Source organism: Sphaerodactylus townsendi, linkage group LG09 (genome assembly GCF_021028975.2).
Source record: "Sphaerodactylus townsendi isolate TG3544 linkage group LG09, MPM_Stown_v2.3, whole genome shotgun sequence".
Classification (NCBI taxonomy): domain Eukaryota; kingdom Metazoa; phylum Chordata; class Lepidosauria; order Squamata; family Sphaerodactylidae; genus Sphaerodactylus; species Sphaerodactylus townsendi.
Window position 1 is genome coordinate 7,794,717 of NC_059433.1, and position 24,369 is coordinate 7,819,085.

At 42.1% G+C, this 24,369-nt stretch overlaps 1 protein-coding gene across 2 annotated transcripts in view; it reads right to left on the reverse strand.

Annotated features, from left to right (window-relative positions):
* Positions 1–24,369, reverse strand: part of CDH10 (cadherin 10) — a 202,379-nt gene that overhangs the window by 25,792 nt on the left and 152,218 nt on the right. For both annotated transcript variants that reach the window (XM_048507523.1, XM_048507522.1), the window contains exon 6: positions 10,401–10,588. In XM_048507523.1, the coding sequence (XP_048363480.1) occupies positions 10,401–10,588 (188 nt within the window). The remainder of the gene's footprint in view (positions 1–10,400; positions 10,589–24,369) is intronic.

Here is a 24,369-nt window from a genome sequence, read left to right on the forward strand (position 1 = left end):
CTCTCCAAATGTTTGTTTATTTGCCAAAGTATTCAGTTCTGATTATTCACTTGAATATTTCCCACCATACATTACTCATAAGCAACATGCACTTTGGTAAACCACTGGAAAAAAAGCATTTTTGATGTGCCCTTACATAAAGTTCTATTGGTATTCATCTTGTATGGTGCTTTGCACGTGCACATTAATCACATCAGTTACAAACATATCACTATTCCTTTTCTTTCGCAATGCTTAATCAATGTGCGTGTGAACACTGGCGACGGACAGTGACAAAATTTGCAAGTGAACTAAAAGGAACTGAGGTCACACTTGGTATGAATAGTGATCTGTACAAAAGTCAAGCAAGAACAAATAATTCCTGATGCATTAAATTAAATTTGGAAAGAAGACTGGGTAATTTGGAACTGCGGAAACTGGAGAGTAATTCAGATGAAGAATACCTGACATTAACATCACTTCTCAGGTGTAATACAGAACAAAGAAAAGATGTGGTTTGAAATATCCTGTTGTGAAGTGGTGGGATCCAAAAATGTGAGTAACAGGTTCCCATGGTGGTGGGATTCAAACAGTGGCATAGCGCCAATGGGGCTGGGCGGGGCCCGATGGGGGCATGGCATTGCTGGGCGGGGCTGTGGCAAAGACGCAGCCGCTGTGCCGGTCCTTGGGCAGGAAACGAATGCACGCAGGTGCAGGCTGCCACACACGCCAGTGCACCTCCTGCTAGACTGCTTCAAGTTCTGCGCACTACTGCTGAGGAGCGGAGGAGGGGCATAACTAAGGCAAAAATCATGTGGCAAAATCACCAATTAGTAACCCCCTCTCGGCACACACAAATAATTAGTAACCTACTCTCAGGAACCTGTGAGAACCTGCTGGATCCCACCTCTGCTGTAGTGTAATGTAATGGAGAGATGGCTCTGATCCAACTTTTGTTGCAATCAACTAGTTTAATCTAAAAATGCTACATGGGGATCCATGTCCTAACTGGTGTTCACAACATAATCTTTATCAGTCTTTTTCAATATGTATTTACTTCTCTTCTCCAGTAGTTTACAACAAACCATAATAATGTCTTTGGTGCAAGAGAGTACCTCTGTAAAATCCATGGAATGCACAAAGACATCCATATCAGGTTGATCAATATATGGCCGTTACTACATGTAGGTCGCCCATGAAGGATCAGGGCACTGGATTGGGGCTAAAGAGAACTGGTCCCACATTTTATTTAGTCATAAGACTCCGTCTTAGTCACCACAAGAGTCACTTCTGGACTGTTGCAGAATACAAAGGAAGCAAATAATGATTCCCAATGATGAAAACAACAACCAACACCACTGCACATATGAAAAGCCAGACACCAGTGTGAATGGCTGTGGCCGGCTTTTCCAGATGATGTACTTGTTTGGAATATACAGAGACTTTTTATCCTGTTGATAAATCATTCCATTTTGTTTTCTTCAGTGTTTTGACGCAATATTGTTCAGGAACAGTTCAACTATGGCCCTTTCTGCACAGACACTTCAAAATGTAAAATGTGTTGAAGCAGGGGAAAAAAAGGGGGGGAAGGAAAAAATAGCAAAATAGTAACCAGGAAGTATTTCAAAGGGGTGAGTGTAGACAAATGGTGGTGGGAAGGGGGGGGGATAAAAAAACGTTTTGCAAACGTTTTCTGTAACTTGTGCAGAAAGGGTGTATCTGTTGTTCAGAAAGTGAGCCATTTCATGCAAGGGTTTTAAAAGGTTTGCAAAACATTTGGCAAATGTTTTGAAAAGCACTGTTTCACATTGTGTGGGGTGGGGGGGCGTTCACACGGGAGCATGCGAGCGGCCCCTGCAGAGGCTGGCACGGGAGAGGAGGCTCCACACGGAGCTGCCTCTTCCCCAGGCGGTTTCCCAATTTTCCCACCTACCTCGCCTCCACTTTGCTGCATGCTTCTCTCAGCACACGTCCTTCCAGGCGCACACCCTAGCTCTGCGCGGGGTCATCAAAAGGCGCCGTTGCAAAGAGCGCCTGGAAAGATGCGCCCTGAGGGGGCGCGACAGCAGCAGCGTCGGGGCGGCTGTGTTGTCGCTGCCCCTGTTCTGTTGGATCAAGTCAGTGGCCTAATTAGTCCAATATTTTCTTTCACAGTAGGCAGCCAGCTGTTCTTGAGAGCCAATGGACTGGGCACATAGACTAAGGCCTTCCCTGATGTTGCCTCCTAACACTAATGTTCAGAAAATGAATATGGGGATTTCTTCATTAGTCATCTTGTCAAATAGCCTTTGAGGGACCAAACTTCCTGAATCTGTCTAACCCCCTTTTAAAACTATTGATATTTATGGGCATCTCAACAACACCAGTGAATTCCAAAATTTAATTCCTCATAGAATCATGGAGTTAGAAGGGACCACAAAGGTCATCAAGTCCAACCCCCTCCAATGTAGGAACACATAATCAAAGCACTCCTAACAGATGCCCATGCGGCCTCTCTTTAAAAACCTCCAAAGAACCAGACTCTGGCCCCTTCTGCACACGCAAAATAATGCATTTTCAAACCACTTTCACAACTGCAAGTGGATTTTGCTATTCCGCACAGCTTCAAAGAGCACTGAGAGCAGTTTGAAAGTGCATTATTCTGCATGTGCGGAATGAGCCTCTGAGTTAAGATGTATCACTTTTTCTCTGTCCTGAATCTATTGACTTATATGAGGGTGAAATAATTTTGTACTCAAAATCAGTCCCATAACCTGCTTTTTGACTTGAAAATCCCTATTTAAATTTTACTTCTCATTGTGAGCCCATAATTCTTTATTTTGGTGCTTCCTGACGCTGGATTTTTTCTAGAATAACATTTTCATTGTTATTAATGTGTCAGAAAATCATTGCTTTTCACACATACACATATACATTGTATACATTGTATGAACTGTACAAATAGCAAACATATTTACGTAACCAAAAATGTGAAGAGAAGAGGAAGTGATAGAAAAAGAAATGAAAGACGGAACACTCACACATATAAAAAAGGAATAATACACAAAAGAAAAAAGATGGGGAAAGGGGAGAATACAGTAAGAAAATAAGAGGATCTATGTTAATAGATGGTTAGTTTTTTTAAAAAAAAATCAATTACATTTAAAATAGAAAAGAGAAGCTTAATACAATAATTTACCAACTTCTACATATTATCATACTAATGTAAATAATTCATTTATAATTATTTATGATTGTCTATATATAATAAAAAGCTAGGCATATTAAAATTAATTTGTGTTCATATACTTCACAATTATATTGGCAAAGTATAAGCTTAACATAAAGAAATGATTACATAAAGAAATGATGACTATAATATTCCCATTCTACTTTTGCATTATATTCAAATCTTCTATTCATAAAATTAATCTGTTAGTCCGCTGTGAATATTTTATCATGTTATCTTTACAATTTATTTAAATGAGAATTCTATCAGATTTCCAAGTAAAGACAGCAAAACTCTTTCTACGATTAGTAAATATAAATTAGTTCTTACTATTGTTCTAATACATTTAACAAAAGAATGCCTTACATACCTGTATCATAACACTTTCATTTTTAATATTTATCTAAATATTAATCTTTGATAATTTTTAAAGCTTTCAGTGTAGATTAATATTCAATTCTCTGTCTTTTTACAGGTATACAATGTCTTATAAGATCATTATATCATAACTAATGTTAAGATCTGGTTAAAAGTGATCTTTAGTGTTTTTGGAGACAATATAAATAAATCAATAATGACAAGTTAATTATCTTTTTGCAAATCCAGTACTTATGAAAAAATAAGACAAATTTTCTTTTTTCTATCTCTTACAAATCCATTTTATATATAAAAAAGAAAACCAGGTTATTCTTCACATTCCAACATATACTGTTGTATTTTTATTATTGTTTTACTAGTTGCCATGAAGAAGTATCTAGCAACATAATTGTACCATAATGCCAATAAATTTGGACCTATTTAATCCTTGGTGTTTTAGGGGGCCTTTGCACAAATTAGTATCTTTTTCTTATCTTTTTACAACTCCATCACATATGAAAAAATAGCCCATTTCCCCCCATATATTGTATCTGTATTCTGTATAGTTGATTTTTGAGATTCTCTGGAGGTTTTTCTTTGAGGTCTAGATTTCCTGATGATTTTCCCTGGAATCTATTCTTGAATCTTCAAAAGAAGCTGCATCTGTGAGACATATTACCAGCTGTTTAATTTGAGTCACCATTTATGTAATTATATTCACTGCAGACAGTTCTAAAGCAGATTGTATTCTCCAATAATATGCAGTGAATGAATCCTGAAACAATTCTTCAAGTTTGTGCAATATCAAAAAGGTTCTCAACCAACTGAAATGTTATTTCAGGAGTACTTAATATTTTCCCTCAACCTTTAACTTCTGAAACTTCAGCTCTCACTGCGGAATTCTGAATTCTTTTTTCATAACTGTCTGTTTGGTGAATATATTCCAGTTGAATCTATGTTATTTTTATTTTGTCTCGTATGTTCCTTTGGATTCCTCCATTAATTATTGATGTTAGTTCCATTCCAATATTCTGTGATTCCTTCTTTATCTCTGCTCTTAAATTAAGATCCGCTTGTATAATCTCCTGTTTTAAACTCTTAAGATTTTGCCTTATGTTATTTTCCAACTGTCTTATTTGCAAAGAGAGTCATTGAAACATTTTTGTTAGGCTTGTAGCCATTTTTTAAAAAAATAATTACGATACCGTCTCAGAAAATCCACAAAATGGCAGCAACATATCAGGATGAAAAAATGCAGTTATAAAAGTCTTCAACAAATCTGTAGAAGTTATCTGCTTGTATTAGGGAGTATAGTTTTTTGGTAAACACTGGTCCTTATTCCCATGGTCTGTAGATAGCAATTTGGTATGAAGCTATTTCCAGCCAGGCAACCGGAGACAAGTTTTAAACAAACGCCACATACTGTTTCCACGACAAGTTTTCACTTTTGCAGAAGGGTCCTTCAAGTGCTTATAAAGCAATCCAGAACTTCCCTGGCACCACTCATAACTAAAAGGTCAGTTTTTAATGCCTTTAAATCCAAAGATCTCATATGATCCGAGCCAGAAGAGTTTGTAATCCATTCGGTAGCAAAGAGCCCAGTGAACAACTCCAATCCAAAATACTAAACAAATCTCAAATGATGTGTTTTAGCAGAAGGGTCTCTCAAATTCTTATAAATCACTCCAAAAGCTTATCACAGCTGAGAGAAAGTCCACATACCTCATCAAGGGAGGATAAATCAGCTTTGTAGCTGGCCATTCATCTTGAATGTTCTAAGTCTGAGAGTCTTCAGATCCATTTGTTCTCACAACAGCTTCTCTTTCGTTCTTGGTAGAGATATCTTTTTTAAAAAGTGATCCTTCAGTGCTCAAAATATATTTTTACTGCAGACCGAAAAGAAAAACTTAAACAGAATAAAACAAAAGTAGGGAAGTTTAGACATTTTAGCTTTTGGGAAGAGTTCTGGCATGATTTGATCTAGAAACCATTGTTTTTTTGGTGGTCCACTGTACCTGTAACACTCTCATCCAATGGCACATTTCAAAGGAATTTACTTTCTTCCCATCTGCTTTCTTCATTATCCAACTTTCACATCCATACATAGTAATGGAGAATAATATGGCATGAATACACTTGATCTTGATCACCAGTGACACAACCTTACACTTAAGAAGCTCTTCTTGCTTCTTCATGGCTGGCCTTCCCAATCTTTCTCTCTTTCTCTTTCTCTTCTCTCTCTCTTAACCTTTCTTTTTTTAAAGAAATCCCAATCTCATTTTCCTTCTGATTTCTTGTTTGCAGTCTCGTTTTTGGTTGATGTTGAAGCCAAGGGATCTTGAACAATTTCAGTTCCTTCATCATCACTCCTAAAGCTGTGTAATTCCCCAGTAGTCATTACTTTTGTCATCTTGGTGTTCAGCTGTAATCCTGCTCTGCCCCTTTCTGTTTTAACATCCATCAGCAGTCATTTCAAGTCTTTGCTGTTTTCTGCCAGTAATGTGGTATCATTTCAAATCTCATGCTGTTCAAGTCAAGTTTTTTGTTACAGTCAAAGACCAGCCCCCCCTCCCAGTAGCAATACATAAGAAAGAGAAAAGTAATAAAAAGGTTAAAATAGCTAGCATTAAGAACATAAACATTTCAGAATTTACAGCAGTGGCAGGGGAGTTTAACACTATACAGACTGTTAGGCCCATGGGCCTAACCCTTCACTCATCAAGACACTATGTTTTTTTGCATACAAGAGAGCACAATTTTGCCAAAGCATATGAGATGTTAATGTCTTTGTCTTCAAGCAGATATTTGGTCATAAAAGTATCTGCAGTGTAGTTTAGACGTATGAACCAATATAACTGGGAGGGGGGAGATTAAGCAGTTTTTCTCAACAGCATATAATTTGAAACAGTGACATGTGTCTATTGGCAGGTTATGAAATGTACTTTATTTTTAGAGTAAATAAATAAACAAACAATAAATAAATAAATAAATAAAATCTTCCTAATAGGGCCCCTTCTTAATGGGCCAATAAACATGGACTAACCATGGTGTAAAACCCATGTTGGGAAGGAACTTTGCATGGATCCTGCTCCTAATGCGAATCCACTCCACGTTTTCCCTCCCAACCTGGGGCCATTTCCGTATGGCCACAGTAAGGGTTGGGTCGGCGTACATGACGCCGACCCAAGCCCTCTGGGACCATTCGCATGAACGGTCCCAGAACCTCCCGGGACAACGGCGCTGCGCTGCACCGTCGTCAGGTCCACCTACCTGCTCTGCGGCCCTCCAGCACATCGCCGAGGCCAGGGGACACCCCCCCTGGCCGTGCTTCCCCTTTTTTAGTCCCCGCCTCACTGCTGCATAGCGACAGAGGGAAGGGACAGCAGCATGGCAGTGGAGGTCCAAGCCCGCTTGGCTTTGTAGCTACACAGTTGAGGGAGGTGAGTAAAAAAAGTGCCTTCGTGTGAAGGTGCAAGGGCAAACTGCCTTGCCTCTGTGGGCTCCATTCACTGCCTGCATGGGGGCATGCAAATGCCCTGACAGCAATGCAGGTTGCTGACTGCAGCCCATTGTACTTTGCCCATGCAGAAGAGGCCTAGTACAGCAGAAGGGAAGGCATCAATGGGAGCTGTGGGAACAGCCCACCTAAATCTGGGAGAGTGGTGGTAGATGGGTACGGTGCAGGAGATATTCCTGATCAGGTTTTTCGAGTTCTGTATAGGGTTGGAAGGAGTGCAGTCTTTGTTGCTGTTTTCTATCAGTAATGTGATACCACCTGCGTATCTCAATTTGTTAATGCTCCTTCCACAATGTTTCACTCCTCCTTCATCTAAATCTAATCCAGCTTTTCTCATACGTTCTGCATATGATTGAACAGAAAGATCAAACACATCCTTGTCTGACACCTTCACCAATTGAAAATCATTCTGTTTATCAATATTCTAACAATCATCTCTGGTCTGGAGTGTAGCTTCCAAGACCTGATGAAATAGGGCTAGCCTTGGCCATCCTGGTCAGAGTCAGTGTAGTGTAGTGGTTAAGAGGTATGGATTTTAATCTAAAGAACTCGGTTTGATTCCTCACTCCTCCACATGAGCAGCAGACTCTTGTCTAGAAAACTGGATTTGTTTCCTCATTCTATCTTATGAAGCCTTCTGGATGACCTTGGGCCAGTCACAGTTCTCTCAGAACTCTCTCAGTCCCACCTGCCTCACAGGATGTCCATTGTGAGGAAAGGAAGGAAAAGGAATTTGTAAACTGCCTTGAGTCTTCTTAAAGGAGAGAAATGTGGGGTATAAATCCCAATCCTCCTCCTCCTCCTCTTCTCAGCCCATTATATGAGTGCAAATCTGCATGATACATATTTTTATGTATTTTTATTTTTAACTTTTTGTTTGATTTTTTAAAAAATCTGTTTATAGTGTCATTGTACAATGTCAGTGGGCAATCTAGCATCATAGATTTGTCTTGCCACAGATACATAAACTGGCAAAACTAGTTTTCAGGAGCATTACATGTCTGACTGCCACGTTTCACTGGTGAAAACTTTGTTCAAAATACAAATGTTATCAGTTCATGCGCCAAGATATCCACACACTCATCTTAGTGAGGGGATCTGAAATCTCATGAATAATAAGACCAGCCTTGACATAAATATGTTCAAAGTGTTTCATTCACATTTTTGACAGTGCCAACATGTTTTTCATTTTTTATTATTTTTGACACTACTTGTATCAACACTTCCCTCATTCAATTAACGTTTTCCTGACTTGCCTGCCCTCTCAAGTGCCCTAATTTACTTGAATGACACAGTCAAATCTGATTGGCTGACATGATCTTGTTAGATGTAGCCTGTGACTAATTGAAGCAGCTGCAAGAACCAGAAGGAAAAAGGACACCGAAGAAGTAGTAACTGGGGGAAACAAACATATTGAAAATAGGGGGATATTCATGCAGTGTTTCGGGGAAACAGAACCTCTACTCTACCAAAATCACTACTTTTAATCCAAAAATTAAAACAACTGAAAAAACCAGCAGAGCACAGCCCAAAATTGGACAGGGGATCAAGATCAGCAAATTATGAAGAATCAGCCAGCTCTGCTCTAGATTCTTAAAAGGATCAAATTATCCCAGAAAAGATCGAAAATTTACATTTGTTTTCTTCTCCAGCTTCACACTCTTTAAACATTAATTTAATTGTATTGTCGAAGGTTTTCCTGGCCGGATTCTACTGGTTCTGGTGGGTTTTTTGGGCTGTGTGGCCGTGGTCTAGTAGATCTTCTTCCTAACATTTTGCCTGCATCTGTGGCTGGCATTTTCAGAAGTGTATCACAGAGGGAAGTCATGTACCCACTGTGTCCACAGAGAAGGGAATGTTTGGGGTATATATTGACCATGTTCCAGGGTGGGGAACCAAACAGTAAGTTTTTGGGTGGAATTTGTTATGCAAAGATGTGGCTGATAGTATTGTATTGTGGGTGGGGCTTATCTGTCCAGGGAGTGATTCACATTTTCATGCCCTGCAGCAGCAGTAGTATTGGTGAATGCAAATCCTGTGTTTGGATGGAGTCCATTGTTCATGAACTTAGCATGCCATGTAAGAATTGGCTATCACTGGGACATGCGAAAGAATTTTTACATGGAACATTTTGAGAGACACACTCTCAAAACAACACCCAGGAAACCTGCAACTTGGTTCCGATTTGCGCATGACACTTTTACAATCTGGAGCTATGGTGAGGAGGAACTGCTGAAATTTATCGACCACCTTAACAGCATCCACCCAAACATCCAATTTACCATGGAAACTGAAAAATAAGGAAAACTGCCTTTTTAGATTACTTGGTCTTTCGCAGACCCAACCACCAACTGGGACACATAGTATACAGAAAACTGACACACAGAGACCAGTATCTACATAAAAACTCAAATCACCATCCACTACAGAAAATGGGCATAATCAAAACTCTGACAGATCATGCAAAATGAATTTGTGAACCTCACTTCCTCCCTGATGAAATCAGTCATCTAGACTGGGCTCTGCAGGCTAATGGCTACTCCACAACAGAAATCAGAAGAGCTTTAAGACCAAGAGAAACCCAGAGGACTGAGGAGAAACAGCCCACCACAGGAAAAAATATTTCTACCGTACATCAAGGGAATCACTGATCAAATAGGGAAACTGATGAAAAAACATAACTTAGAAACCATCTACAAACCTACCAGGAAAATACAGCAGGTGCTACGCTCAGCAAAGGACAAGAGAGACCCCCTCACTACTGCAGGAGTCTATCGCATACCCTGCAGCTGTGGGAAGGTCTACATAGGAACCACAAAATGCAGCATTCAGACTCATATTAAGGAGGACGAAAAACACTGTCAGCTTAACTATCCTGAAAAATCTGCAGTAGCAGAACATGTCTTAAACAAAACATTTTATTTGAAAACACTGAAATTCTGGACAAATCAGGAGGTTACTTGGTCAGACTGCACAGGGAGGCCATTGAAATTCACAAACACCAAGACCAACAGGTAAGAACAGACTCTGAGAATTAACAAAGTTTGACTACTAGTACTATTAACAAAAAAACAAATCCCCCCTCCTGTCCATACAACAAGCAATGAAAAACAGTTTGGCTATTGCTATTTATATCATATTATATTCCTGTGACTACCTCGAAGTCATTTCCCTGTTCCAGTTCTTCCATGTAAAGTAAATAGTGGTGGTTTCTAAAATAGAGCTACAAGATATTACTTGGCAAGCACAGAATTTTTAATGGCACCATTTCTACAAAGTATGCAATCTCAAGTTTTTTTTTAAAAAAAGTATACATTGATTTACACTCAAAGTAAGCACCTTTCGTATAAGTATGATGCCTTCCTGTGTGTCATTCTGGGTCACAATGCTAAACAAATCCATGTCATTGCCATCAATAATTTGGTACTTCAGTTCTGCATTTCTCCCGATGTCTGCATCCGTGGCTTTTACGCTTCCAATGGCCGTTCCAACCGGGGAAGATTCTGGAATGCGAAGGTGGATGGTGCCTGTAACGAAAAGAAAAGAAAAAGAAATAATAATACCCAGAATCAGAGATAGAAAAAGAATGTATAAGACACAGTCATACATGATTTATACCCCACACCTCAGCTTCAAACTTTCATTGATGAAACTGAATGTCGAATCATAAGGTGTAGACAGTGGATTCAATTCCATGGAGCAGCAACTTCCTACCTAATGATACCTGAACAACTTCCCATCTGGCCTCTCCAAAGTAAGTTCTGAACAACTTTTGGCCTATCAAGTCCCTCATGAGAATGAGAAATCTGGCTTTGTTGCTTTTCAGGGATTGTATGAACTCTGGTGAGGGGTCAGTTGTCAGGTAAGAAGAAGAAGAAGAAGAGTTTGGATTTATATCCCCCCTTTCTCTCCTGCAGGAGACTCAAAGGGGCTTACAATCTCCTTGCCCTTCTCCCCTCACAACAAACACCCTGTGAGGTAGGTGGGGCTGAGAGAGCTCTGAGAAGCTTTGACTAGCCCAAGGTCACCCAGCTGGCGTGTGTGGGAGTGTACAGGCTAATCTGAATTCCCCAGATAAGCCTCCACAGCTCAGGCGGCAGAGCTGGGAATCAAACCCGGTTCCTCCAGATTAGATACATGAGCTCTTAACCTCCTACGCCACTGCTGCTCCTAAGGCCATCATGCAGGCCAGTGAAAAGGAATGTCAAGACTTCACATTGTTAACCTGATACATTCTTGACCATGAATTGGCCCAGTTACAACTTCCACCTTTGAACAAAATGAATTTCAGACCCTGGCTCTGTGTTATCTGTCATCAGAAATTGTGACTTCTGCTGGGACTGCGACAATACAGGAACACGAAGGACATCTAAGGAGTTGTAGACACTTGAAAAGTGCCACTTCATTTTGAGGGGGGAACTCTTTCATTAAGAGAAGGCAGTTTCTCTAAAGCTTGTTGAAATTGATTTTTACAACAGAAGACCCTCTCAGCAGATGACACCCCGCCACCCAACTGTGTCCCCTACATGATATTATTAAGGGACATTATGATTCTGTGGCTTGCTAGATTTTTGATCTTTTGCTTTGGGGAAAATTTGTGGATTTGGCTGAAAGGACTCTTTGCTTGCTTCCAGGGGGAACTTTTAACCCATAATGGCATTAAATATCCCATTTTGGATCATTGCATGATGCTGATGTTAACAATTCCTTCCAGAATTATTAACTAGACACAAGTTGATTGGATAGTCTGGATCAAAAAATGAGAATACTCATGACTATTCACTATGCATTGTATCCTCATGGTGACACTCATAGGTTATAGCGATCCCATAGAATTGAGACAGAAGACTATTGCAAGTGAAGCAAACTTGTCAGGACTGAGCCTGTCAGTGCCAAATGGCAGGTAGGGCAGAGGGAGGTGGTGTGGGTAAAAGCCCAGCGATTTCCCCTTGGCACCCCAGGGTATCCTGGACACAGATCCTAACAAAGGACGGTGTGAACTGTTCCCAGGCTCACAATGCTTTGTAATGAATGCTTTGTAGTTTGTAGAGGGGAGTAGGAGCTGTTTGGCTCCTTGGGAGGTGCAATGAGGTATAGGTAGTGGGTTTGCACGGGAATCGATACTCCTCTTTTGACGATATTACCTACGATCTGAATTAAAGGTCTTAGAACAAATCTATAGTTTCCATGATTTCCAGATGTATCTAGGTTGTTAATGACTAAGTGCTAACAAAATTGCTTTTAGAGTTAATATTCAGTGCAGAAGAAACTGGGAATCCTTATGGAATAAGTCCTTTGGTGATTTTTTTCTTTGTGTGTCTTTTTAGTATTGGGATGATTTTGAAGTACTAATAAAAATTTCTAAATACAAAGAAAATGAGCAGGTCAAAATATTGTGGGACTTCTGAATACAGTATTCAGTATTGGCACACAATACGCCAGACATTACAGTAGTTGAAAAGGAAAAAAAGTGTGGATAAGTGGTGACAGTAGGGATCACGAAAAAGAACTGAAAAAAAGGGTGATGCAGGAGCATGAACCTTTATGGGAATGCAAATGCACTCAGAAAGAACAGGAGATAGCCCATTTCCTGGGCCAGACACTCCCCCCACCAGTAGCACCACCATTTTGTTGCAGTTAAGTTCAATTTTTAGCCCTCGTCTTTTCAAAGGGGAGTGGAGGGGGACAGGAGAAAAAGGAAAGAGAGGAAAGAGAGTGGGGTAAATCTAAATCTAGCAAACAGTGATCTGTCTGTGGCAAGGAGAACATCTTTAATCTTCCACCTTTAGATCATCTGCCTGCCCAGAGAAAAACACCAGAGCAAGAACATGGCCTGTATGCGGGACCTGTTATTACCTCAGATAGGCCCATGGTTGTCATGGAGACCTAAATCACTATCAACATGGTAGGTGGCAGGGATGTTCAAATCCCCCAAAGACAACCAGCTTAGCAAACCTGAAAACCACATCCAAGATCACCTCCACAAACTCAGGTGGGGAGAAATTGGACAGCATGGTGGGAAATAAACCAACTAAATCTCCTTTTCCCCCTCCCGGGAATGGGTGGGCCATGACCAGATGACAGGCCCCGCTCCCCTCCCTCCTCATCCCTCACACTCCTTCTCCTTTCCCTCTACCCAAGGTGGGTGGACCATGACCAGATGACAGGCTCCAGCCCTCTCTCGCCTCCCCAGGATGGGTCGGCGGGCCATAACCAGATGACGGAACACTTTCAAACTTGAGAGAGTTCTGGTTATGTGGAAGGTGCTTGGTTTTGCATGGTCACTGTATAGAACAGTGGTGGCGAACCTTTGGCACTCCAGATGTTATGGACTACAATTCCCATCAGCCAATTGGCCATGCTGGCAGGGGCTGATGGGAATTGTAGTCCATAACATCTGGAGTGCCAAAGGTTTGCCATTACGGGTATAGAACATGTTCATTTGTAAATTTCAGTAGAGGGCAAATGTCTTCCAAGCAAGTTATTCTCTGACTACTAGGAGGGAGCACATTTTTTTTATTTTTTATTTTTATTTGGTACATTTCAGGCTTGGATTTTAAAAGATCCCAACATTTTGGTAAAACTGAATAAAGCTGATGCCCATTCACTTTATTTGGCTTTTTGCTGAAATGTTTCAGGTTTTGAAACTTGAACCTGAAATTTAGCAATTCTCCCTGCCATGATTTTTCAAGTCCATTTGGACTCAAGAAGCCATGGCAGGGAGAATTTCAACTGAATGCAGACCTGAGCAGCAGTGGCGTAGGAGGTTAAGAGCTCATGTATCTAATCTGGAGGAACCATGTTTGATTCACAGCTCTGGCACTTGAGCTGTGGAGGCTTATCTGGGGAATTCAAATTAGCCTGTGCACTCCCACACACGCCAGCTGGGTAACCTTGGGCTAGTCACAGCTTCTCGGAGCTCTCTCAGCCCCACCCACCTCACAGTGTGTTTGTTGTGAGGGGGAAAGGGCAAGGAGATTATAAGCCCCTTTGAGTCTCCTGCAGGAGAGAAAGGGGGGATATAAATCCAAACTCCTCCTCCTCCTCCTCCTCCTCCTCCTCCACTACTACTACTACTACTTCTTCTTCTTCTTCTTCTTCTTCTTCTTCTTCTTCTTCTTCTTCTTCTTCTTCTTCTTCTTCTTCTTCTTCTTCTTCTTCTTCTTCTTCTTCAGTTCTCCTCCCCACTGCCAGCATTTCCCAGATCCGCATGGACTTGAGAAACACCATCCTGGGGGTGGGGGGGGGAGAAAACTTCACCTGAATGCCAGAGTCCAGCATTCAGTTAAAGTTCACTCCCCCCACCCTTGTCATTTCCCAAGTCCACGTGGATCTGGGAAACAGTGGTAGGGAAAGTTTCTTTTGGGTAAAAGGGAAATCCCCCCAAAAGTCAAATATGGCATTTCTCAGTTTCTTTGGGTGATTCAGTTTTACCGAATCACTACTCTTCTGCACTGCTGTTCTGCTGTTTGATGTGTTTCCACTGATATGATGTTTTCCAATATACTTTCACAGAACCCTGGATTTCCCCCAAATAGTTTCAAAAATATTTACTTGTTTGTTTATTCATTCCTGGAAGGCTTAGCTTTTTGGACAAATCAATTGAAAGGGTTAGCAATGGCTATTAGACCTGCTTAGAAGCAATTTAATATGGCAATATAGTATGGCATGGAGTGGTAAAATGAAGTACTGCAGTCAATGCTGTGCTCACCACCCAAGTTGACTCAGCCTTCCATCCTTCTGAAGTCAGTAAAATGAGAACCAATGGCCATAAACAAAGCTTGCCTAGTAAGAACATAAGAACGTAAGAACATAAGAACAAGCCAGCTGGATCAGACCAGAGTCCATCTAGTCCAGCTCTCTGCTACTCGCAGTGGCCCACCAGGTGCCTTTGGGAGCTCACATGCAGGATGTGAAAGCAATGGCCTTCTGCGGCTGTTGCTCCCGATCACCTGGTCTGTTAAGGCATTTGCAATCTCAGATCAAAGAGGATCAAGATTGGTAGCCACAAATAGACTTCTCCTCCATAAATCTGTCCAAGACCCTTTTAAAGCTATCCAGGTTGGTGGCCATCACCACCTCCCATGGCAGCATATTCCAAACACCAATCACACGTTGCGTGAAGAAGTGTTTCCTTTTATTAGTCCTAATTCTTCCCCCCAGCATTTTCAATGGATGCCCCCTGGTTCTAGTATTGTGAGAAAGAGAGGAAAAGTTCTCCCTGTCAACATTTTCGACCCCATGCATAATTGTATAGACTTCAATCATATCCCCCCTCAGCCGCCTGCTCTCCAAAATAAATAGTCCCAAATGCTGCAGCCTCTCCTCATAGGGAAGGTTCTCCAGTCCCTCAGAGTAAACATCATGATGTGATGTCACCCCATGGGTCAGTGATGACTTTTCCCTTTGCCACCAACATGTTGACAACGTCCTATTCCAGAACTGTGTAAGATCGCATTAAGGGGCCTTACATAAATACCGAGCAACATGGGAGACTTAAAATGGTGTAACTAGGATTCCACTGTGCTTGGACAACTATCCATATTGTGGATGTTAAGATGCCTGCAAGTATACAACCCTTGTTTATGAGACTGCACCATCACATAAATGATGGCCTCGCCTTTCCTGTGCTACTGATTGGAGCCAGTCTCAACAAGGGAAAATTAGGTTTTTTCCCCCCCACGCTTAACTCTCCAGTATATGCAAGCCCTTCACATTTTGAAGTCGACTGAATATGAAAAATTGGTGTCTTTAATCCCACAAGCCTGTCTAATTTGAAGCTTACTTCCAATTGCTGCTGTCACAGCACTTGAACAAAGGAAAATGGATGAGCTGAACAGTACTTAAAAGCTCCTGGGCGGAATTGCAAGATTGGCCTCATATTCAGATGCAGAAAATATTTGCAATAAAAGCTCTCCCAATTTTGATCGGAATTGATGTTGGAAAAGCCAGCATCTATCTAAAAGTCCACAAATGTTCATCGGGATGCCCACGATTGGAAGTGTCACGAGACCAGGAATCATTTTGAGGGTGTGAGTGCAGATGCACATCATTGTAAAGAGGGGACTGAGAACATTTTAGAAATGTCTTAGGGGATTTGTGCAAAAAGGGTCACTGTTAACCTTCTTGGTCTACGGACAACTCAACAAGTCAGATCAGATCAGTTTAGTATGCAATTTTGCACTGGAATGAATTTTGTTGATTTCAGCTTCTTAAAAAGGATCGATAAAGCTTTCAGCACTTCTGTGAATCAAACTACATTTGGTCCATTTCATGAGCCCTTTCGTTTTCATTTCTGTTGACAGACATGAGGTTAATTAATAAAGTTGATGTTGTACACCGCCCAGAGCCCTTCAGGGATGGGGTGGTATACCAAATTGAATTAAATTGATTAATTAATTAATTAATTAATTAATTAATTAATTAATTAATAAGGAGGCTGTCAAGGGCAGAGTGAAATGTTAAGCAAAAATTGACTTTCATAGAAGAATGTTGTGATGTATGTAGGTACAGATTTCCATGAGCCCTACCGAATCTTTGGCTCATTCCGCACATGCAGAATAATGCACTTTCAAACCACTTTCGCAACGGTTTGCAAGTGGATTTTGCCATTCCGCACAGCTTCAAAGAGCACTGAAAGCAGTTTGAAAGTGCACTATTCTGCATGTGCGGAATGAGCCTTTGAGACTGTAGAGGAAAGTGGGGTAAAGAGTTACAAGGGATGATACAACTAAGAAAGAACTAAATGTTGAGAGAAAAGCCAACTGCCTCCTGGTGAGGTCTGGGAAGAAGATGCTGAGTTGTTGTTAAGATGGCTGTCAGAGTTATTAGAGTGAGGACCTGTTGGCCAAAGTTGTAAATATGTAAATGAAATCTATTCATTTCCTCCGCAAGTGGCTGGGATCTATTTTTATTTTTATTTTATTTATTTATTTTATTTCATCAAACTGATATGCCACTCTCCCCCATTGGGCTCAGAACCTGGAGGCTTCCCATTATAACAGAAACAACCTGGGATCAAAATAGAAAGAAAAGCATTTAGAATGGGCCCAATTTTGTACTCAAGATACTACAGCCTAGAATATTGCATTATGCCCCTTAGTGCGAATCACAGTGCTAGCTTGCAAATAAAGTACAGATAGGTAAAAGCAAACTCAATTTACTCCTTCAGTGAAGTAGATATAACATCATTTGGCCAGAAGGAAGGCATACTCCACTGTGAAAACAGCATATACTATATTATAACACTTTGAAGATAAGTCGTCAGAAAACTAAGGTTTTCTGATGGTCACTTTATTGATTATAGTTAATGGACTTTGAGGACATGAAAGCACTGGCCTGTGATCGAGTTTGAAAACTGAATCACAAAGTGACCCTTACTTTCTAATCCTGTACGTATTTGGAATAGATTCACCAGGTTTCCCAGCCCCACCCACCCCCCTTAACCACAAGCAGGGAATGGGGGGCAGGGTAGCCAGACCCAGATTGGGAAGAAGAAGAAGAGTTTGGATTTATATCCCCCCTTTCTCTCCTGCAGGAGACTCAAGGGGGCTGACAATCTCCTTGCCCTTCCCCCCTCACAACAAACACCCTGTGAGGTGGGTGGGGCTGAGAGAGCTCAGAAGAGCTGTGACTAGCCCAAGGTCACCCAGCTGGCATGTGTGGGAGTGTACAGGCTAATCTGAATTCCCCAGATAAGCCTCCACAGCTCAGGCGGCAGAGCTGGGAATCAAACCCTGTTCCTCCAGATTAGATACACGAGATCTTAACCTCCTACTCCACTGCTGCTCCTGGAGATTTGGGAATGGAAAGTCCTGGAGATTTGGGAATGGAGTCTGAGGAGGACAAGGACTTAAGTGGGGTACAATGCCACAGAGTCTACTTTCCACATCATCCATTTTCTCCAGGGGAACGGACTTTTGCAGTCTGGATATGAGCTGAAATTCCAGGAAGTCCCCAGGTCCCAACTAGAACTTGGCATCTGTAACTTGGAAACTAGTGTAAGGATCAGAATACGAATGGTTTACTTTATACACAAACAATGCATATGGACTGTGCTGGGAAGTTTGGGGTGAGCTCAAACATGCAGTATAAAATACAGGTTACAAAATGTACCTATAAAAAGTCCCCTTCCTTTCAGCAATTTTTGGGGGAGGATGCATGAGGACTGGGTAGTGTTGCCTGCTTGTGCTGTGCATCAGAGATGTTCATTGCCCATTCTCACAGCACAATGCATTGCTCAGGCAAGTTGACCTTTTCACAATGTACTTATATATTATTTATTTAAAGCATTTATTAAGAAGAAGAAGAAGAAGAAGAAGAAGAAGAAGAAGAAGAAGAAGAAGAAGAAGAAGAAGAAGAAGAAGAAGAAGAAGAAGAAGAAGAAGAAGAAGAGTTTGGATTGATATCCCCCCTTTCTCTCCTGCAGGAGACTCAAAGGGGCTTACAATCTCCTTGCCCTTCCCCCCTCACAACAAACACCCTGTGAGGTGGGTGGGGCTGAGAGAGCTCCGAGAAGCTGTGACTAGCCCAAGGTCACCCAGCTGGCATGTGTGGGAGTGTACAGGCTAATCTGAATTCCCCAGATAAGCCTCCACAGCTCAGGCGGCAGAGCTGGGAATCAAACCCGATTCCTCCAGATCAGAGTGCACCTGCTCTTAACCTCCTACGCCACTGCTGCTCCTTAGCCACCTTTCTGCTCCTTAGCCACCTTTCTGCCTTGTAGCACTCAATGTGGCTTACAATATACATAAAATAAACACACATAGTAGAAGATAGTTTAAAATCTCAGGTTCATGTGTATGACAGGTCTTCAAATCACCACTAACTCATGGTGACCCCATCAAGGCCAAGGACTAAGGAGAGGTGTACCTCTGTAGGGAGGTTGTGCCATGATTCTGGGGAAAACACTGAAAAGGCCCTTCTTTCATGCCCACCAGATAAGGTTCGTTTCTGGAGCAAACATAAATGTTTCTTCCTGTGACCTTAATTCTTAGGCAGAAACTATGGGATCAGATGGTTCTTCAGACTTCCAGGTCTCAAGTCATGCAGGGCTTTAAAACCCATATCTTGAATTGGCCCAGGAAGCAAATTGGTAGCCAAAGTGATTGCTGCAGCATCAGGATCACGCTGTCCCTAACCAGAAATCCAGCTGCAGCATTCTGTATTACCGGAAAGTTTCTGTACACTCTTCAAGAGTAGCTGCAAGTAGAGTAGATTGCAATAGTCTAGTCTAGGTGCAACTAAAGCATGGATCACTGTAGCTAACTCTGACTGACTCAAGAATGGACAATCTTCAAGGGTGGTCCCATACAGTAGATTGCAGTAGTCTAGATTAGATGTTACTAAGGCATGTATCACTGTGGCTAGATCTGTTCTGAGATTTTTCAGGGTATATTTCACACCCTATAAAGCCATCACTGCCTTCAGTTCACTGTCTAAAATTCTGAGATCTGTTCTGCATGTGCCTAAGCCCTGATTTTTCACTCTGACTGCGGCCCCTTCCGCACATGCAAAACAATGTGTTTTCAAACCACTTTCACAACTGTTTGCAAGTGGATTTTGCCATTCCGCACAGCTTCAAAGAGCACTGAAAGCAGTTTGAAAGTGCATTATTCTGCATGTGCAAAATGAGCCTGCATTTTAACCCCAAATAAAGCTAATTCCTTTTCAAAATGTTTTTTTTTTGCTAAAGACAACAAACTTGTATTTGTGCATGTGGAAAACCAATCAAATAAGCTCTTGATTCAACCCATCTTACCATAAACTGACAAATGAGATGTTAAGAATGAAGCACAGATTTACGGTTGCAAAAACAGGCTTGTGGGGGGTGCTCCTGGTTTATTAAACACATTGGTTCATCTTTTTTCCCCTTCTTTCAAAAGTTCTCACAGCAGCTTTCAAAAATAAGGGAAATAAGTTTCAGACAGAGGCCGCTTCTGCACGGCCACGCTGGGGGTCGGGTCGGCGTACATGACGCTGACCCAACCCCCCTGAGACCGTTTGCATGAGCGGTCCCGGTAACGACCAGGAAGACGGCGCCGCGTTGCACCATCACTCGATTGACTTACCATCCCTGCGACCGTCCGGCGCGTCGCTGAGGCCAGGGGACACACACACCTGCCCTGAGTGACCGCTCCGTTCGCACGGCAGTGACTGGAAGCCACCGTTTTCCAAAAACCTCACTCGGGGAGCAAGGTGGGAAAATGGCGGCTTCGTGCAGCTGGGGAGGAGTGAGGGCGGCTGCACACCCCTTGCGAACAGCTCCCTTGGGACGGTGTTTTTGCCGTCCCCAGGGCGCTGTAAAAGGCCCGTGCGGAAAGGACCAAATTGACAGTTACGGCACTGGGACAGGTTACCTTAAGGACCACCTATTCCCATATAAACCTGACCATTTGCTAAGATCATCCAAGGAAGACTATCTCTCCATCTCATCAGTACATCAGGTAGAGGGCCAGGAGAGTCTTGGTGTAACATCTACATTTTAACAAGCAGCAATTTAAATTGTATACGTGCATTTTATTGTAGGCCTGATTTTTAATGGTATGGTGTGGCTTTATTGTATTTCATTGGGTTTTATTTGTTTTACTGTTATTTTAGTCATTGAGCAGGTGGATTATAATCTGGAGAACCAGGCTTGATTCTTCACTTCTCCACATGAGTGGTGGATTCTTATCCAGTGAAATGGATGTGTTTTCCCGCTCCGCCATATGGAGATTGCTGGATGAGCTTCAGCCACTCTCAGCCCCACCAACCTCACCTGATGATACCTGCCAGGTTTGGTGAAGTTTGGTTCAGGGTGACCAAAGTTATGGACCCTCAAAGGTGTAGCCCCCATCTTCTATTAGCTCCCATTGGAAACAATGGAGGATGGGGGCACCCCCTTTGGGAGTCCATAACTTTGGACTCCGTGAACCAAACCTCACCAAACCCAGGTAGTATCATTAGGAGATTCCCCCAAACAATCCCTGAAAGTTTGGTGCTGCTATCCTAAACAATGCGCCCCCTGCAGGCCAAAAACCAAAAAACATGAAACATCTTTTTAAAACCCACAAACGGGTGGGCGGAGCTTTGGACATGAATGGGGTTTTTTGAACCCGAGAAAACCCCCCCCCTTTACCTACATCCTTGCTCACAGAATTTCTGTTGTGGGGAAGGGAAGTGGATTTTAAGCTGCTTTGAGACTCCTTAGAAGTAGAGAAAAACCAGGGTATACATCCAAATTCTTGTACTCATCTTATATGTTATTGCCTTATATTGCATTTTGTAAGCTGCTTTGAATATGACTATAGAAAGGTAAAGTATACATGCTTTTAGTAATTATATTAATTAATTAATTTCTTACAATTGTAATAATACCGGTCCCAGCCACAGCATTCCACAAGCACTCATCTAATGACACAACTCTCCTCAGGTTGCTCATTCCCACAACTCCATTAGCAGACCGTCCGGAGTCATGCAAGCTCAAAGTGGGAAACTGGGTCAGGTCACCAGCAGACACTTGCAAATGTGATGCCACTTGCCACTGCGAATCATCCTCATGATCCCTTGACGAAGGGGTCCTAACGAAGTGGGGAAACGACCAGTAATCTGCTGGGGGTTCCTAGTTCAACCAAAGCCTCGTGAAAGAGTGGAGGAAGATGGGAAACCAGAATTCTCCCTTTCATATGCAGAGCAACAACCTTGAATTCTGATGCCTGAGAAATTTCATCCCTGCAGGACCACCTCTCCCATTAGATCCCCCACACCCAAACAGTGTTATATTCTGCTGGTAGTGGTCGTTTCCCCGCTTACCTCGACCAAAGGTTGCTGCGTGCTACTCCTAGTGTGCATCATTTCTGGTGCGCTCCCGGGCTTCCCCACGACCCCGCACTCTAAAGGTGCCATTTCGAGGAGCGCCAGGAATGACGTGCGCTGAGGGGGCACGACAGCAGCAGCATCAGGGTGGCTGTGTTGTCACCGCCCCTGTAGTGGGGAGTGCCGGGGGACCCCACGCTACTTGGGGAGAGTAGCGCGCAGCAGCAGGTAAGTGGGGAAATGACCAGTAATCTGCTGGCGGTTCCTAGTTCTAGAAGCATCCAGCCAGCCTCAACCAAAGCCAGTGCTTTTCTGGCTATGGCTCTGGCCTCGGCCTGGTGGAACTCTTTGCTGAATGAGACCTGGGGGCTGCGATACTTGGCTATACTCAGCAAGACAGAGATGTTCTTCCATACCTATAGTTGAGGCAGTGATGGTTCCATCTTGCTGTCCTCTCCACACCTATTTTGTTGCTGTTTCCAGATGCCAATTTTTTCCCCCTTAGTGTTCTTTTATTCTTCCTTCCTGTCTTCTCTGGCTGTTCCTGGCAGGGTTTAAATTTTATTAAGGGCACCAGGGAGATTTAAAGTTTAAAATTAGAATTTTAATGACGACTTTAATGTTGCTGATTTATATGCATTGTTTTAATTATGTTATGGCCCGCCCTGAGCGCTATTGCAGTCGGGAAATCTAATAAACAGGAATAAATAAGAGTCGGTGAAATGGGACCTTTTGATAATGGATACGGCCACAATAAAGGCATCTGGTTACTTCTGACTCATTCTGCAGGTCCTGATATGCTTCTTGTAAATCTGAATTCAACTGGGGCTATGAGTCAGGAGCAACGTTTCTTGCTTTCCTGACAGACACTTTCAGCGTTTTTTTTTTTAACTTGAGGCACCTCAGGAGCTATCAGAGGTTTGCACCTTGCCTCTACCTGAGATTATGTGAAATAATTAGTGTCATATTCATCTGTGTCTAAGGGCACTGAAACAGCTGAGCAAAATGTGCCCGGGGAAAGAAAAGCCATAAGCATGTAACTGTGGTCACTGAAGAGAATGGAGGTGGACATTTGGCTCGTACATAAGGAGTTGTTGGCTGATTGCATTGTGGCAGACAATTGAGGAGCTAGAGCCCATTTAATACATTGCTGCCTGGGGCAGATTTCCCCAAAGCCACTACAACCAGGCTTTGAAATTTAACCACATGAGGTAGGCCTGTGGATGAGTCTTTCCCATCCATAATATACCCAATCTCCTGAACAGCTCTGGTGTGCTCTTTTGTGAAACTGTTGCAAATTTTATACTCGAAATTAGTAATTTTAACTGTATTTCTTAACCTTGTTTTGTTTTAAAATTGTGTCCTGTTTTATATGCCAATAAAGGCTTGTGTTGTCGTTGAGTCTTTCCCATCCAATCATCTCACCTTCTACTAGCAGAGGAGTAGTAGTTGTAGTTTTGATTCATACCCCCTTTTTCTCAATGTCAGGAGTCTCAAAGTCGCTTACAAACCCATTCCCAATGTCCCCCTACAACAAACATCTAGTGAGGTAGGTGGGGCTGAAAGAGTTCAAAGTGAATTGTGACTAGCCCAAGGTCACCCAGCAGACTTCATCTGGAGGAGTAGGGGATCAAACCTAGTTCTCCAGATTAGAATGTAATAATTTAAATATCCTCCAATGCATACTAAATATGCAGATAGCGATTTAAACATTTGTTTGTAGTTTGTTGTTGTTGTTTGGTTGGTTGGTTGGTTGGTTTAATATCCCACCCTTCCCAGCTAGAGGTCAGGCTCAGGGTGGCTTAGACACATGCTTAAAAACAGTAATAAAATTACAAGTAATTTTTTTTAAAAAAAAATTTAAAATCCTGCAATAAAAAATAAATATACGGATGGCGATTTAACCACAGATACCCACATATATACACTCACCACAGTTCTAAACATAATGAGTGAGAGAGGAGAGCATGTAAATTCAGGGGCCAATATGTTATTGCTTAGGATTGGCTTCATCAATTGTATGCCAGGCAGAGGCGTACCTAGGCAAACTGGAGCCCTGGGAAAAACCTGAGTTTGATGCCCCCCCAATGGGCAGCCACCCTCCCCCACCATGACTAAACAATGATTTTTTCCACCAGGTCGTTTCAAAGTCACCATCACATTATAGAACATCCCCCAACTCACAAATCTGAACACAGCAATGGGCCATGCTACACAGCAGAAATAATTTTTGGAAAACATTTTCAGAATGCTTTCAAAATGTTTTATTACTGCTATGAAAACATTTTATGGTGTATCCAGTCCCCCCAATTGGGGGAAACAGCATCACTTTCAATGTTATTTAAACTGGGGACCCCAGATTCTCCCTTTAAGGTGGATTTAAAAGGAGAATCTGGGCTCCCTAGTTTAAACAAGTGATGCTGGAATCCACCCCCAAACAGCATCATTTTCAATGTTGTTTAAACTAGGAAGCCCAGATTCTTTTCAATGTTAAAACTGGGGACCTCAGCTT